The sequence below is a fragment of the Tachysurus fulvidraco genome, chromosome 24 (genome assembly GCF_022655615.1).
Source record: "Tachysurus fulvidraco isolate hzauxx_2018 chromosome 24, HZAU_PFXX_2.0, whole genome shotgun sequence".
In the NCBI taxonomy this organism is placed as follows: Eukaryota; Metazoa; Chordata; class Actinopteri; order Siluriformes; family Bagridae; genus Tachysurus; species Tachysurus fulvidraco.
Window position 1 is genome coordinate 4814222 of NC_062541.1, and position 18145 is coordinate 4832366.

General features: G+C 39.4%; 1 protein-coding gene and 1 long non-coding RNA gene across 3 annotated transcripts in view; one reads left to right on the forward strand and one right to left on the reverse strand.

The window, feature by feature from the left end:
- Positions 1-6558, reverse strand: part of LOC113648123 (retinol dehydrogenase 8) — an 11529-nt gene extending 4971 nt beyond the window's left edge. The window contains exon 1 of the mRNA XM_027155184.2: positions 6345-6558. Within this exon, the coding sequence (XP_027010985.2) occupies positions 6345-6558 (214 nt within the window). The remainder of the gene's footprint in view (positions 1-6344) is intronic.
- Positions 6559-6654: 96 nt separating this feature from the next.
- LOC113648058 lies at positions 6655-17764 on the forward strand. 2 transcript variants are annotated; one of them, XR_007139423.1, is made up of 4 exons: positions 6655-6791; positions 15395-15484; positions 15594-17054; positions 17339-17764. It is a non-coding gene; the product is annotated as an uncharacterized LOC113648058 (long non-coding RNA). The 2 variants fall into 2 exon arrangements; XR_003441818.2 differs by lacking the exon at positions 17339-17764 and having other exon boundaries at positions 15594-17244.
- Positions 17765-18145: the final 381 nt, after the last annotated feature.

Genomic DNA, 18145 nt, shown 5'->3' on the forward strand with positions numbered 1-18145 from the left:
GAAAATTAGGAACTTTCTTCTTCGAGGCTTTCGCCTTTGTAGACTTATAGACCTCGAGGCTTTCTCCTTCTATTGGCAGATCATTTTGCTTCAAATTTCTGCTTTTTAAACTTTAAGAAGTTTCCAGAACAAGCTTTGATATTTGGTTTACTGAACCTTAATAATACAGAGTGTCTCAAATCCTCCACACACGGGGGATATCTACTGTATGTAACCAGATGTTCGTGAACGTTCATGTTCACGCAACATCTTTTTAAATTGGTTGCCATGCAACAATCCCGGGGTGTGCTTTCCATCTTACCTGTTAAAATCTCACCTTAACATATTACATATATATCATATTTATATTCATACTATATATATATATGTATATATATATATATATATATATATATATATATATATATATATATATATATAGTACATATTGTATATAATGTGTAGTGCATTGTAAATATGTCTAATAGCACACTGTGTGTACTGACTATGTATGAGCACATTGCATCTTTTTCACATTTGCACATTTCACCTGGTAATGAGCACTTTGCACATTTTCACCCGTATGTTAACTGTTTTTAATTTCTGTTTCTTAATTACTGTATGTAAATTGTTCTGCAATGTCTGGAGCACGCGCCGAATAATTTCACTCACCGTGGCACGTGTTGTGCTGATGTGACAATAAATGTGACTTGACTTGACTTGACTTAAAAGTCCATGCATTCAACACGGTAGGTGTGAGTGTAATATAGATATGAAAATGAACTAAATTTACCATTTTAACTAATGGTGATTTTTTTTGCAATCATCCATGCGACCTTGCGACAGCTTTCCGGTCCAGCCAAGAGAATGTCCGAATGATTATTTCAATACATTCTTCTTTTGTCAAAGACATTATGACTTAAAAATATTTGATAGACCATCTGCAAAAAAATCCTTAATTTCGCCTAGATATAAAGACTATTCTGATATGCTGTATAATAATAATAATAATAATAATAATAATAATAATAATAATAATAATAATAATAATAATAATAGTTCAATAAATAAATGTGTATTGTAGTCACTATGGTAAGATTTCTATTTCCAGCTTTTAGTACAGAACCTTCTGTACCGAGTTTCCATGCAGGTTTACTGCAGACGTGATTTAACGAGCATCCTGTCATTAATTAAGCGGCTAAGCAGCTTTCTTCTTCTTCTTCTTCATCGTCAAGCTGCTGTATTCATTCTGGCTTACTTTCTGTGTAACCCTTTTTTCTTATTTTTAAATATACAAAAGTAGACAGGATTGTGAGTGCAGTGCTGACCAGCACGACTCGCATCCTAGTTTCTGATTCTGATCAGTGAACGTGAAATTTGTCAGTATCACATTCATCACGAAAGACGTGAGAGTGCATTAAAGCCGGCGTGAACAAACCAGGCACGGCTTTAACATGCTGCACTGAACAACCACTCTATTATCCATGCTGTTATTGTGGAATAAGACTTAAGACGGATTAGATGTTGCTGAATGGGGTCTCGCAGGGATTGTTTTGTTGGCTTTAATTCCCTTCGGCCTGCACAGATCGTCTCCTGCTTTTTACTGTGAAATGGGTGGAAGTGCATTTCGGAAATTATTTTGTCTACATTCGAGGCTACAATTACAGTGGGTGGTTAGTTAAAGTTGCTCTCGTTGCATTTATTTAATTAACATCTAGTTGGGTGAATGGAATTTCCAGTGTTTGTTTGGTCACAAATGGAGCGAAATGAACACTGGAGCTCGTACTTTAACGTTCTAACAATTCATTTAGACTCGGAAAAGATGACTCAAAATTGTAAGAATGACTAATTTAGGTTCAGAACAAGGCAAAGTGGAGCCGCACACCAACCCCCCCACTCCCATAACAGTAATTCATTCATTCATTCATTTTCTACCGCTTATCCGAACTTCTCGGGTCACGGGGAGCCTGTGCCTCATCTCAGGCGTCATCGGGCATCGAGGCAGGATACACTCTGGACGGAGTGCCAACCCATCACAGGGCACACAAACACACTCTCACTCACACACTCACACACTACGGACAATTTTCCAGAGATGCCAATCAACCTACCATGCATGTCTTTGGACTGGGGGAGGAAACCGGAGTACCCGGAGGAAACCCCCGAGGCACGGGGAGAACATGCAAACTCCACACACACAAGGCGGAGGCAGGAATCGAACCCCCAACCCTGGAGGTGTGAGGCGAACGTGCTAACCACTAAGTAGCACTGTGTGCGCCATTTTAACACTTCAACAGTAGGTGTTAGTGTAATATAGCTATGAAAATGAACTAATTTTACCATTTTAACTAATGGTGATTTTTGCAATCACAGAAGTTAACGCGAAATAAAGCAAACTCTGCGATATAATTGAGGAGCTTGCGAGTTTTAACAATGACGCCGATTTTACGCAGACTTGTGCAGAGAAGTGTTTTTTCGCTTCACGTGTGTGGTGCATAAGTACAACTATCCTAGAAAGTTATTACATATGTGGAATTCTGTGTTTGTAATATCACATATTTAAATAGTTTTCTTAATTTTTGTAAGAAAAATTTCTTTTAAAAAAAACGCAAAATCAATCATTTGTGGCCGGAGCATTCGCAGTGCTAAGTGATCTAGTTCTCTTATCCCACAGCAGTTTGCCGTATATAATTGTTTTATTAACTAAAGAATGTCTTACATTTATCTGTTTCTACTAACATTTAGTAATGAATCAGATTAAGTGCAGTAATATAAACCGTCAGAGCTGCTGTGAGAAAATTAAAAGAATAAATTGAAAGAATTTAATGATCTAGGTATTAATGTAAGAACTTCACACTATAAGGATGTATTTAAACCTACAGAAGATAAATGAAGGCACATTGAAGGCTAATTCAATCCCATATTTGTTAATTAAACACTGTAAACTTTAATTCTGCCCCGTAAGAGTTCTGGTTATGGTTCAATGAACCGTGCAGATGATTCACTAACACTTCATTTCAGCTCATTCGATCCTGTAAGTGTTCATTCAATATGTACGAATTCTATTTATTCAACACATTAAGGGTTAATTCAGTAAGTAAGGGTAAGTGTAAGCTCATTCAACCCTTGAAGCATTACAACCCTGGAGGCTCCTAATTCATCCCTATAAGTGTTTATTTAACACTAATATTTAGTTTAACCAATTATGCGTTAATTAAACCATCAACATAATAATTCAACATTCTAATAATAATAATAATAATAATAATAATAATAATAATAATAATAATAATGTTTTTTAACCCAATTACTTGGGTTATTTTAGTCATTTAACGGTTAATAAAGTCCTGTATACATTTACGAAACCTTAACACCATAAACAATCATTTGACCTTTTAGGTGTTTATTAAATCCTAAATGTTGTTAGAGTTAATTTCATCCTGCACTTCTTAAAGACTTTAGAGTTAACCTTTAGTCTACATTTCTAATTTAACACTGTAAATGTTAATCTCATCTTGTAGGTGTTACTGTAATTCACAACTGCCAGAGTTATTCGAGTCCTGTGGATGTTCATTTATCTATGTATGTATGTCTTACAGTTAACTGTATAGGTGCTGCTTTAAGCTCAATGTGTCAAGTTCTATGCTAAATAAACGTGGATGTTAGATGAACTATGTTCAGTATGTGTTTATTTGACACTTTAAAATAGTTAATCTAACCGTGTAGGTGTTAATTGAACTATGTAGGTGTCAAAACGAACAAAATATGGTATTAAATGAGTGTTAAATTGTTCATTTATCTATGTAGGTGTTCAGATTAACAGGGTAGGTGTCCATTTACAGTACCTCTGCAGGGTTAATTCAACCTTGTTGGCATTAATTGAACTATATAAGTGTTAAAATTAACATGCAATAGGTCCTACAATAATGTTGTAAGGGTTAATTCAACCCTGTGTGTGTTAATTGAACTCTTTAAAAGTGTATGTAATTTTTGTAGGTCTTAATTTAACAATATTTATTTTTTCATTTATCAATGTCACTTTTAATCTATAGTTGAAGAATTAATTCAGCCATGTACAGCTGGTCATTTAATGCTTTATTAATTTATTTTCCATGTGTTTAATTAACACTTTAAGAGTTCATTTGCAACTATGCAGGTGTTCAAATAAACCGTATTGTAATTTAACCCATTAAATTAATTGACTAAAAATATTTGTGCTAAAATACACAAAGTGTTTATAATGTGCTTTAAATGATCATTCAACCATTTGTGTGTTCTTTTAATGATGCAGGTATTAAATTAACTATGTGTGTTAATTTAACTGCTTATATAAAGTCATTTATGCCTGCAGTGGTTAATGTAGAATAGAACATACAATACTGGTGTTAATTTAACTGTTGACGAGTTTATTTAACCCTACAGATGTAAAGTGAACCATTTCTGTGTCCATATGAAATTGATGGATTATTCTGTAACTGTATGGTGTTTATTTAATGCTTTAGGAGTTCATTGACCCCTTTAGGTATGACATCATTACTGCAAATCTGAATTTCAGCTTCTGGGGGTTCATTAAAAACTAAGTGTAGGTGTTCATTAAACATGTATACATGCTGATTTTAACCCTATAAGAGTGTTCCAGATGAAGACTTTGAAGTGCACACACACTCTCTCTTGTCCAGGTCTCCAACTTTGTCCCTTTCCCCAGCACACACACTCTCTCTTGTCCAGGTCTCCAACTTTGTCCCTTTCCCCAGCACACATACACACACTCTCTCTTGTCCAGGTCTCCAACTTTGTCCCTTTCCCCAGCACACACACTCTCTCTTGTCCAGGTCTCCAACTTTGTCCCTTTCCCCAGCACACATACACACACTCTCTCTTGTCCAGGTCTCCAACTTTGTCCCTTTCCCCAGCACACACTCTCTCTCTCTCTTGTCCAGGTCTCCAACTTTGTCCCTTTCCCCAGCACACATACACACACTCTCTCTTGTCCAGGTCTCCAACTTTGTCCCTTTCCCCAGCACACACTCTCTCTCTCTCTTGTCCAGGTCTCCAACTTTGTCCCTTTCCCCAGCACACATACACACACTCTCTCTTGTCCAGGTCTCCAACTTTGTCCCTTTCCCCAGCACACACACTCTCTCTCTCTCTTGTCCAGGTCTCCAACTTTGTCCCTTTCCCCAGCACACATACACACACTCTCTCTTGTCCAGGTCTCCAACTTTGTCCCTTTCCCCAGCACACACACACTCTCTCTTGTCCAGGTCTCCAACTTTGTCCCTTTCCCCAGCACACACTCTCTCTCTCTCTTGTCCAGGTCTCCAACTTTGTCCCTTTCCCCAGCACACATACACACACTCTCTATTGTCCAGGTCTCCAACTTTGTCCCTTTCCCCAGCACACACACTCTCTCTTGTCCAGGTCTCCAACTTTGTCCCTTTCCCCAGCACACATACACACTCTCTCTTGTCCAGGTCTCCAACTTTGTCCCTTTCCCCAGCACACACTCTCTCTCTCTCTCTCTTGTCCAGGTCTCCAACTTTGTCCCTTTCCCCAGCACACATACACACACTCTCTCTTGTCCAGGTTTCCAACTTTGTCCCTTTCCCCAGCACACACACTCTCTCTTGTCCAGGTCTCCAACTTTGTCCCTTTCCCCAGCACACTCTCTCTCTCTCTTGTCCAGGTCTCCAACTTTGTCCCTTTCCCCAGCACACATACACACACTCTCTCTTGTCCAGGTCTCCAACTTTGTCCCTTTCCCCAGCACACACTCTCTCTCTCTCTTGTCCAGGTCTCCAACTTTATCCCTTTCCCCAGCACACATACACACACTCTCTCTTGTCCAGGTCTCCAACTTTGTCCCTTTCCCCAGCACACACTCGGGCGCATTAGACACGCCACTAAAGTCCACCACTGGCGGCCATAAAGGGCGCTTTGTGCCGGAGAAGTGGCTTGTTAAAGAACTGGCAGTGTCTTTATGAACTCCGCCGCATCACCGTCCCCTAGAAACCGACCTTTCACATGCTAATCACCGCAAAACGGGACCGTGAATTTAATCGGTGCAAAGATCGCAGCTCAGTTGCGCGCGCGAGAGAATCTGCGCGAGGATTCGCCTGATGTCGACCTTTGGCGTGGAACTAAAACCTATAAACAGCAGGTCTAAAGCTACTGCTTAAGTTCAACTTGTGTGCAAACTGCAAAACAGTTCCCATTGAGTTCCCAAAGCAACATTAGGTTCTAAACGCAGCAGGTTTCTGTACTTTGCTTTCTTTCTTTTTATCTAAATGATAAAATAAAATCTGTGGTACAGTTTCAAAGGTTTAAATATTTGCTTTCTGCTACATGAGAAATGAAGAGTTTACCATAATAACGCTTCTGCTCATCTCTGGCCAATAGGACGGCGATCCGCAGCCCAATCCCGGAAGAACAGCCGGTAATGAGGACCACTCTCTGGCTCGCGCTCGCCATGACCACGTCGCGCGCTGCTGTCTCTCCGCTCCTCTCTCTCTCTCTCTCTCTCTCTCTCTCTCTCTCTCTCTCTCTCTCTCTCTCTGTCTCTCTCGCACACACGTTCATATACACACTCTGTCACTCTCCCTCACACACACACACACACACACACACACACACACACACACACACACACACACACACACACACACACACACACACACACACACCGAGCTTAGTAACCGTGAGCTCAGAAACTAAAGCGGATCCCAACCCGAGGGGCCCGTGGGATTGCGCGACATGGTCACATGGCGACCTATGATTAATGCGCACTCTAACAAGTACACCATGGTCACGTTGTAAGTATACAATTACTGATTGTGTACTGCGTTCTCAGCACATCAGTGATACTGAAATGTGTGTGTGTGTGTGTGTGTGTGTGTGTGTGTGTGTGTGTGTGTGTGTGTGTGTGTGTGTGTGTGTGTGTGTGTGTTGCGCTGGTCTGAGTGTACAGTATGGAACACTTTCTGCGCTTTTTTACATCCTGTAGATACAGTATGTAATTCTGATGGCATGTTTGTAATCTGGTGTGTGTGTGTGTGTGTGTGTGTGTGTGTGTGTGTGTGTGTGTGTGTGTGCTGTGAGGTTGAGCTGCCTCAAACTCAGTGTTCTTTGAACAGACTCGGGATCCTCAACGACCCTCAGAAGGTCATAATGTTACTGAAACTGGTGTGGTGATGGTGTGATGATTACATCATATACTGTATGAGCATTTGGTAGCCTAGCGGTTTAGGTTTTGGGCTATCAATCAGAAGGTTGTGAGTTCAATCAGGTCCACCAAGCCACCACCGTTTGGCCCCTGAGCGAGGCCCTTAACCTTCAATTGCACAGTTGTATAAACATGAGATAATGTAAGTCACTCTGGATAAGGGCGTCTAAATGAAATGTCTGACTGGAACAACACCTTAACCATTTGTATTTTGTCCTATACTGCTTATAATTAAGACAATTAACTTATATAAACAGTGGTTCTATTTTATTTGACATTTTGACCTGACCAGTATCATAGACTCCCAAACTGAGGTATGCTCATGACTTTTTACTTATTCCCACAAATAGTTGCCCTGCTCACACAGTTATCCAGGTTTTGCACTTATGATATGTATTTGGTTTGAATTTTCTAAAATATAAACAAAATAGTCGTTTGGTCACAGTTTGGTCCCTGCACACTTGAATTCTGTCTCATTTGTAAGTCTCTTAGGATGAATTAACAGCTTCAGCCGAATGAGATAAATGTAACAAAAATGTAATTTGTCACATAGACAACCGGACAGCATAAGACATGTAAGAAAATGCTTTTTGACTGTCATTAAAAGTGACTAGAATAAAAAAAAAAGCTAGAATAAAAATATATTGAATGGTCGGTCCAAACAAAGGGAGCACGTTGGCTTAGTGGTTAGCACGTTCGCCTCACACCTCCAGGGTTGGGGGTTCGATTCCCGCCTCCGCCTTGTGTGTGTGGAGTTTGCATGTTCTCCCCGTGCCTCGGGGGTTTCCTCCTGGTATTCCGGTTTCCTCCCTGGTCCAAAGACATGCATGGTAGGTTGATTGGCATCTCTGGAAAATTGTCGGTAGTGTGTGAGTGTGTGAGTGAATGAGTGAGAGTGTGTGTGTGCCCTGTGATGGGTTGGCACTCCGTCCAGGGTGTATCCTGCCTCGATGCCCTATGACGCCTGAGATAGGCACAGGCTCCCCGTGACCCGAGAAGTTTGGATAAGCGGTAGAAAATGAATGAATGAAGATAAGATTGCTCTTAAACAGCAGAACCACTGTTATTATTATAAACCCTAGAATTCGTGCTGATGGACACTTCAGCAAAAGCAGTGTCATTAGATGGAATTATAATGAAGCATCTTTAAAGAGTGTAAATCAAATCACTTTTATCAGTGGATATTGTCATACATATGACTATGGATTGATGGAAGCAGTCTGAATATTGATATAATAATCATTATAATATAATAAATATATAAATAAATGCTGTACTGAAATCTGGCTGAGGTATTGGTGTTATAGAGAAAAGTCCAGAAAATGGTCAGAGCTTAATCCTACTGTACGTCTTGTCCTGTGTAATGAGGTACAGAGCACCCTGAATAATCTCATATAAATGAACGTGGTCTTTCTTTGTCCTGCAAACGTCAAGCTATGTCTGTGAGCCTGTATACAGTAAAACTCTTGTGAATCTTCTGATCTGAACATCTCTAGTCTCGTCCAGTCAGCTTCCTTGTGAGTGGATAAACAACTCTGAAGGTTCTAATACATGAGCTGAGATGGTTTAGAGTTCATGTTTAAATCACTGTGAATATTTTTTTTCTTCCAAAAGTTGGTTCTGCGTGATCAAAAATCCTTTGCTACATCTGGACCACAGAAATCACCAAAAAAAGACATCTTAGCAAGGAGAAATACTGAATATAATCAAGGTGATCTACCAGTTCCTATTAAAAATGAAACCAATTCTAAGATCATTACAGTAATCCTCGCCACTTCGCGGTTCAAGTTTCGCGAATTCAAGTTTCGCAGCCTCAGTGCATCGCTTATTTTTCAAAAATATGAGAGAGAAACTCTCTCAGAGGCTTTGTACATACCCACGGGCACTCAGACGAGGCACATGATTGGTTCCCGGCACGAGATCTGAGCTGATTGGCTGCGCATCATCGCATCCTCTCCCAGCTTCTTCTCTTGTTGTATCTCTCCACTCTCTTTCACGCTGTCAACTATGTCTCGCGTATTGTGTTCGAAATTAACTTTTTGTTAAGCTCTTACGATGCCTCATAAGCGCCGTGCCCCTGCGAAAGATTCCTCTAATGAGCCCAAGAGGAAGAAGAAGATGATGACCATCAGTCAAAAGGTCAAACTTAAGGCCAATCCTACTTCGCTTATTTTCACCTATCGCGAGGGGTTCCGGTCCCCATTAACCGCGATAAACGAGGGATCACTGTGAACCTATTTATAAACATATTTTACAATTGTATGCTTTCAATGACATTAATTAATTTCTAGAATCAAGCAGAATTATCTGATAAAAATAGAACACATGCATAGAAATACCATTAATAATCTTAGATTCGGTGTATTGTAATCTAGCAGCATAAAATAGATGATAAATTTGACTAGATTCAAGATATTATCACTGTTGTTGCCTCACGAGTCTCAAAATGAATAAAAAAGGAATAAAACTGAAAAAATCAGCTTGTCATGTTCACAAAATTAAGCACTAATATGAGAGACTCTTTCCATCAATGTTTTTCCAGGAAACGTTCCAATATAGCTGATTATATGGTTTTCTTTCATTTATTATGGTTTTTGTATTTAATATCCGTTATATGAACATCATCAGACCAGATGTCATTAATCAATAATCCAGATGTTTCTTAAATAAGATTTGAAATGTATAGAATCTTTAATGAGCAATGAATAAAGCCCTCAGACACAAGAAGAATTGATCCGTGAGGGTTAAAGTGAGAGACAGAGAGAGAGAGAGAGAGAGAGAGAGAGAGAGAGAGAGAATGCACATTCAATGCTGTGTGAAATTGAGATTAATTAAGTAGACTCGAGTCCGAGCACAGACTGACAGAAGCTATTGTCCTCCTGAAGCAGCTCATTTACGCCCCGAAACTTTTCAGCATTCTTCTCTTTCATTCGCAACACAGAAGGCCACTGTCAAATCGCACACCCACCCTGGAGCCAAGCAGAGCAGAGAGAGCAGGAGAACCTACAGCGCCCCCTGTTGACTCCTCTGCAGGAGGATCGGCTCATGCACGTATTTATTTATTTCGATAACAAGTTTCGTTCAGATCAATGCTTAACGGACTGTAAAGATGAAATGATGTAAAAGAGTCTATATAAAAAGTATTAATAGGTAAAGAATGAGTCTGATTATCAGACACATGCAAAATCGACGTCAGCGTAAAAGCTGATCAAATGTGTAATGGGATTTTTTTTCTAGTGCTGGAGAAGTACAAGATGTTCAGGTGCATATGATGGAGTCACTGAGCCATAAGAGGTCACACACTCAAGCCAGGACTTGCTCTCTCTCTCTCTCTCTCTCTCTCTCTCTCTCTCTCTCTCTCTCTCTCTCTCTCTCTCTCTCTCTCTCTCTCTCTCTCTCTCTCTCTGTTGCCCCAGCTGCAGAGCAATAAAACAGAGTTGTAACATAAGACAGAGAAAAAAAAGAACACAGTCAAACACATTCATGCATGCACAATGAAGCCTCTTCACCCCTCACGTCCCTGCCCTGTGCACATGTACGGAGGATTCCCTCCTGCCCCGGGGGGGTCATTCAACTAAAAAAATCATTAGGAAGAACTTAGGAATTCTCTCTGTGGAAAAGTCACAGGTGAGGTGAGGTGAAATAAATAAATACAGACTACTATAGAATAAAAAAAACTAGATCGAATAGAAATGACTTCTAATAGAACAAAACACAATAGAAAATGAATGGGAAGGAATTACAAAAGAACAGAATAATTCTAAGCAAAAAAACAAAGGATTGAAAGGAATCCCTTTCAAAAGAATAAAACAAAAGAATAAACATCAATTAGAATAGAATAGGAAACGAATAGAATAGCATAAAATGAAATTAAAAGGTAATAGAAGTATTTGATAGAATTCTGTCACAGGAAATAAAACAAATATTATAAATAAAATAAAATAAAATAGAAAATTTGAATGCTAATGGAACAAAACATTGTAGGTTAAACCCAACAGAACGGAATACGAATTAGACAGAAATAATAAGATGTGAGACATTTTCTTCTTCCGCATTCTTGCTGCATCTGAACACGCAGTTTACTTTAAGCTTGTCTCAATGCGACCCCTGACCTTTCAGTATTGACCTGAGACTTCAGTTCTGGTGACATGTGCAGCGGCAGAAAGATTACTTTCTCTCACAAGGAATAGTCTCAAATTACAAAATTGTAAAAATTCAGCAGTTTATTGTCTAAAATTTGCTCATATAGTTCTGCACTGATGCTACGAGGCTAAAGCGCTAACATGTAACGGACGCTACATGTAACAGCTAGCGGTAACTCTTTATGTATTAGATAGAAATCTAATTATCATCATCTCTAATTTCAACAATCTACAGATTGTTTAAGGCTTGTTTTGTTCGTCATATTGTGGATGGTGTTTATGAATCCTTTTGTTTTTCCTCATAAATATCGATCCAGAATCTAGAGATTATGTTGCAACTATGTTGATTATGTTATCATTTCAGAAGTGTGAAGTTGAACCATGTTTTTGATGTTTGTTTTATTTTTATCTTATTTTTTTACCTCAAGCCGAAGCGGCAACAACATCGATGCCTCTGTGCACGTCTTTTGCTTTCAAAATAAATTCTAACTTTATTTGACATTGATTAAACGTGTTACTCTGTGTAAACTTATCTTTACAGTAAGTGTCATTTCGGCAATGTAACGATTGGATGACCTGTAATTTTCTATTGTTAAATTCTGATTAGACAGAAATATAATTTATTTCTGTACGCAGAAGCTTTTACACTTCAACGTTCATTTAAAGGGATGTACTATAACTACTAGCTCGACAGTGAAAGACCTGGGTGTTTTAATAGACGGCAAATTGTCTTTAAAATCATATCACGCATATTACAAACACAGCCTTCTTCCACCTTAGAAATATTGCCTAAGCTGAGAAACATCCTGTCTGTATCTGATGCTGAGAAGCTAGTTCATGCGTTCATGACCTCTAGACTGGACTATTGTAATGCGTTACTAGGTGGTTGTCCTGTATCTTTAATAAACAGGCTACAGTTAGTCCAAATGCAGCTACCAGAGTTCTCACTAGGACAAGAAAGTATGACCATATAACCTCAATTTTATCATCTCTACACTGGCTACCTGTTAAGTTTAGAATCGATTACAAACCGCTGCTACTTACGTACAAGGCTCTTAATGGTTTAGCTCCCATGTATCTAACTAGTCTTCTAACACGTTACAATCCTTCACGCTCTCTGAGATCATAAAACTCAGGACTTCTGGTAGTTCCCAGAATATCTAAGTCTACTAAAGGTGGTAGAGCGTTTTCGTAATTAGCTCCCAAACTTTAGAATAGTCTTAGTGACAGTGTTCTGGGCTCAGACACACTTTCCCAGATTAAATGTAGATTACAGACATATCTCTTTAGTCAGGCATAATACAAACATAATACATCCCATAATCTTGTGTTCTAGTACAGGGGTTCCCAAACTTTTCAGACCGCGACCCCCAGTATTAGACTACTGATGACCCGCCGTGGTTACATCGAATGTTGACCTTATCCAGTCATATTGGTCGGGAGCGTCTCCTTCAGGGAAATACCTTATGAAAGTGATCCAAAAGGAACATCATTACAACCTTTTTTAACATACAGTACAGACCAAAAATTTGGACTCACCTTCTCATTCAATGAGAACATTTAGTTCATAACAAAAACGTGTGAAACAACTGAAAATATGTCATATTCTAGGTTCTAAGTCGCCACCTTTTGCTTTGATTACTGCTTTGCACACACTTGGCATTCTCGTGATGAGCTTCAAGAGGTCGTCACCTAAAATGGTCTTCCGACAGTCTTGAAGGAGTTCCCAGAGATGCTTAGCACTTGTTGGCCCTTTTGCCTTCACTCTGCGGTCCAGCTCACCCCAAACCATCTCGATCGGGTTCAGGTCCGGTGACTGTGGAGGCCAGGTCATCTGGTGCAGCACCCCATCACTCTCCTTCATGGTCAAATAGTCCTTACACAGCCTGGAGGTGTGTTTGGGGTCTTTTTTTTCACACTTTTTTGTTATGTACGTATTTAATTCCACACGTGTTAATTCATAGTTTTGATGCCTTCAGTGTGAATCTACAATTTTCATAGTCATGAAAATAAAGAAAACTCTTTGAATGAGAAGGTGTTATAAAAAAATAAAATAAAATAAATAAACAAACAAATAAATAAATAAAGTTTCTGGAAATCATCTCGCCGACCCCCACGTCGTGACCCCCAGTTTGGGAACTGCTGCTCTAGTACATCTGATCACATGCACATTATTATCTAGTGCTTTCTAATATTATGATCTAAATATTATATCATACATATATGATATAATATCTAACTATTATTATGCTATGCTCATTCCTCTCCTCTGCTTCTCTTTTTCTACCCATTCTGAGGCATCCAGAGATTGTACCAGCTCGGTTGTGTTCCATGTCATAAAGATTTTAGACCTTCATCGAGATGAGGCCGACCCTGTGAGGATAATCAGGGGTCTAGAGATTTACCAGCTCCAGTTGCTTTATGATGTATTGGGACATTCTAAGCGGAGATTCCAACTACATGTGGTTTTTGAGGACAACAACCTCCTTATCAATACACAATAGCTAGACAGTATATTCATAATCACACCCGCCAGTGTCACCCAAATGAGGATGAGGTTCCCTTTTGAGTCTGGTTCCTCTCAAGGTTTCTTCTGTCATCTAAGGGAGTTTTTTCCCTCACTGCAGTTGCCTCAGTCACCTCAGACTTGTTAATTAGGGATAAATACAAACACATTTAAATAGAACTTTAATAAATCTTGAGTTTTAAGTGACGTGACATACGGCTCAGTACGGTGACCCATGCTCAGAATTTGTTCTCTGCATTTGACCCATCGAAAGTGCACACACACAGCAGTGAACACACACACACACCGTGAACACACACCCAGAGCAGTGGGCAGCCATTTATGCTGCGGCGCCCGGGGAGCAGTTGGGGGGGTTCAGTGCCTTCCTCAAGGGCACCTCAGTCGTGGCCGGCCCGAGACTCGAACCCACAACCTTTGGGTTATGAATCAGACTCTAACCATTAGGCCACGACTGCCCCCATTAGGCCACGACTGCCCCCATTAGGCCACGACTGCCCCCATTAGGCCACGACTGCCCCATTAGGCCAAGACTGCCCCTTTGTATCATGTTAATCTTTTTATAATATTAAACTCTTTGTATTCTGATGCTTATGTTCTGTAAAGCTGCTCTGAATGACATTGTTAAATGTCCATTGTTAAAAGCGCTATACAAATACATTTAAATTGAATTTTGAATTGGATTATATTTAAGTAAAACAAATACGAGCTAATCAGAAAAATAAAGGTCGAATGTCTTTAAACACCTAGTCATCATGTAAATAACATCATAATATTTTGTCTATTTTTTCACGATTTTCATCACTTTAATTTCCCAAAATGAAAGAAACACTTAAAAAGATTAGTGACATTTTCAGTGGCAGAGCGTCTGACATTTAAATGATCAGGATTCAGAAACTTGTTTTTTATATCCATTTGCGGCAGTTATATAGGCTGTGGTGTAAAGGATGAAATCTCAAGTGAGAATAACAGATTGTAAACACAATATATTAGCACTTAAAGCAGCTATATGTGATATCAGTGAAGGTTTGGCACAAGGTGCTGCTTCATGTTTGTAGGATGACATGGCTTTGTGCCTGGAGCAATGTGTGTGTGTGCCTGGAGTAAATTGTACATTTCTGTCCTACACACTGGTATGTACTGTAGACTACACACTGTACTAATGCACAAGCCATTCCTGAACCATTCCCATGGTGGGAACATCCCACAAGACCTGCTATTTTCAAGTTTCTGCCAATTCTGCCCTGGTCAAAATTGCATCAATCCAAACTCTTGCCTATTTGACATTTTACACAACTTTGAGAACTGACTGATCCAATGCTGCCTAATAAAATACATCCCATCTATTGACAGGTGGCGCTGAGACGAGATAATCAATGTTATTCACATCGTCTGTCAGTGGTGTTAATATTATTGCTGATCAGGGTGTGTGTGTGTGTGTGTGTGTGTGTGTGTGCGTGCGTGTGTGCATGTGCGTGTGTGCGTGTGTGTGTGTGTGTGTGTGTGTGTGTGTGTGTGCAATCTCAGGTGTAAATTGCACCTGCAGAAGACGTCAGCCTAAAGGAGGAAGAGACTGTGGGCAGTGGAGGTGTGATATGAACAGGATATGAGACTGAGGTGAGGATCAACTTAGAGAAATTGTTGTAAATAAAATAGAAATAAAAGTCTATTTAAATCTGTCCTTTCTATTCACTCACGCAATCACACACTACGGACAATTTTCCAGAGATGCCAATCAACCTACCATGCATGTCTTTGGGCCGGGGAGAAAACCCCCGAGGCACGGGGAGAACATGCAAACTCCACACACACAAGGCGGAGGCGGGTTCTGAACCCCCAACCCTGGAGGAGTGAGGCAAACGTGAAAAAGAAAAGAAAATAGATTATAATCTATAAATAGATTATTACATTTTGTAGTAACGTCAATATGACAAAGAAAAAAAAAATAAAGCAGCACGAAGAGGAAAGAAACCTAATAACTTCACTTCATTTGATAGATTTACATTGTTGTTCTTAGAAATCTTTTTACACACCACACTTTAAATTTGCACAAATTTGACTTTTCACACGACACACATCACACACATCATACCACCGAGTTTGGAAAATGGTTTTCTGATTATGACTTTGTTTTTAGTAAATATAATCACCAGGATCTATTCTATTTAATGTCCAGTTTAATGTTAAGTTTGTAGAGTTTAATATTCACCTCCATTTCTATTCATTTCATATTAAATAGTAAGACAAGTAGCTTTTTGTCTTAGGAAGCGCTAAAGCTTTAGACATGATGATTTAACACAGAAGTGGAAGATACAGTAATACATTCAGGTCTGATTCTGAAGAGAAATGTCCTTATTTTCATCACTGAGCCTCAATAGGAACCTGTTTATTTCTTTTTTTGTTATCTCTAAAAGCCAACTCTAGTTCTTCTTTCATTTAGAGCCTGAAGGAACAGTGCACTATGTGCCTGCCACTTATACACCTGACTCTGTACATGTCCCTGTCAATGTCTACCCTGTGTACTACCCTGCGTACCACCCCGTGTACCATCCTGTGTACTGCCCCGTGTTCTACCCAGTGTACTACCACGTCCTGCCACCTGATGTCCCCTAACGGTGGAGCCTGTTGTAGAAGAATTCTACCTCCCATTTCCTCAGGCTCCTCAGAACCACCGCACATGGACAAGAAATCGAAAAAGCACTACAGTAAAATAGTTTTAATAGTTTTTTATAACAGTGTTTTTACATTTTAACAGCAACTTGTATTTCCTACATATTACAATTCAGGACCTCGATGATGGTGACCGAGACGTTATGGTGGACGAGCTTCCGGGAGGACCAGCCACGTACCCACCCGAGACCACGTTTCCACCCGAGAACGTGTCTGTACCCTGACATGTGTCAGATAACACTGCGTCCATTGACTCTTCTCCAAATCCTCCAAAACTGACATGAGGAGAAATTATGGACGTACGGGATGCTGAGCTGGAGGAGGCAGAGAAGCATAAGGAGCAGGAGGTCAGCAAGGAGAAGGAGAGCCTTGAACTGGTCGAGGAAAAGAGGGAGAAAGTTATTGAGAAGAAGGTCAAGATTGTGAAGGTCATAGAAAAGAAGAAAAAAGATGAGAACATGGATAAAAAGAAGAAAATAGAGCAGAGAAGACTGCCTACAGCACACCAAACATAAAGGTACAGCATTAAAGTCTGTCTGCTCACCTGAGCGGACGTGTCTTTGTCTCCATATACAGTACAGTATGGACACGGGGACGTGCTGCCAATGTGATCTGATTATTATTATTTAAGGAGGACAATCATTAAAACCACACACACACACACACACACACACACACACACACATATATATATCTTTCACATATGTTTTCATATTTTATATAGTTTTTATACAGTTTCTACTTTTTATTTATCTACTTCTTTTTGGTTTTATTTTTATCCTTAATTCCATTCTTTTTCAGCTTGAATACCGGACAGACGTAAAAAGCATTTCACTGCATGTCGTACTCTGTATGTACGTGTATGTGACGAATAAAAATTTGAATAAAAATTTGATAAAATTTTATCATGAAGCCATTTTACACTTTACTCACTTTTACACGCTGCTTTGTGATTTTCTGTTTATTTTTCTGTTTTATTTCTCACATTTTGAGCTTTTCTTTGATTGGCTTATTTAACACATTGGATGTTAACTGGACTTAAATTAAAAATCTAAAAAGAAAAATGTCACGATTAGACACAGGCGAGTGAGGATCCAAATGCAGTTTGACCTTTTATTAAGCCAAAACAAGAAACAGATAAGCAGGCCAGAATACTGAGCAGAACAGGGAACAGGAACAGAGACATAAACAGACAACATACTACAACGACTGACACCAGGGAAGTGGACAGACAGAGACGATATAGTGAACAAGAACCAATCACAAGGCAGAGACAATCAAAGACTAAGACAAAACACCCGGGGAAGAGATTGAGTGCAATTAATGTCCATGGTAACAAATGAGTGGACGGGGCCAACAATTACCAGCAGGGAATGACAGCAGACAGAAACAAAGCAAAACACAGACAGACTCATTACAAAAAAGTTCCCCATAAACTAATTTACTCATCCATGTGGCATCCTAGTTACAGTATAAATGACTTCCTGTCTTCAGCTGAACACAATCAGGGTTATATTAAATAATATCATCGCTAAGAGCTTACAGTGTCACTATTCCTTTAACAATTAACAGTTTTTTTTTTCAGATTTTTCAGAAGTACATTTTAAA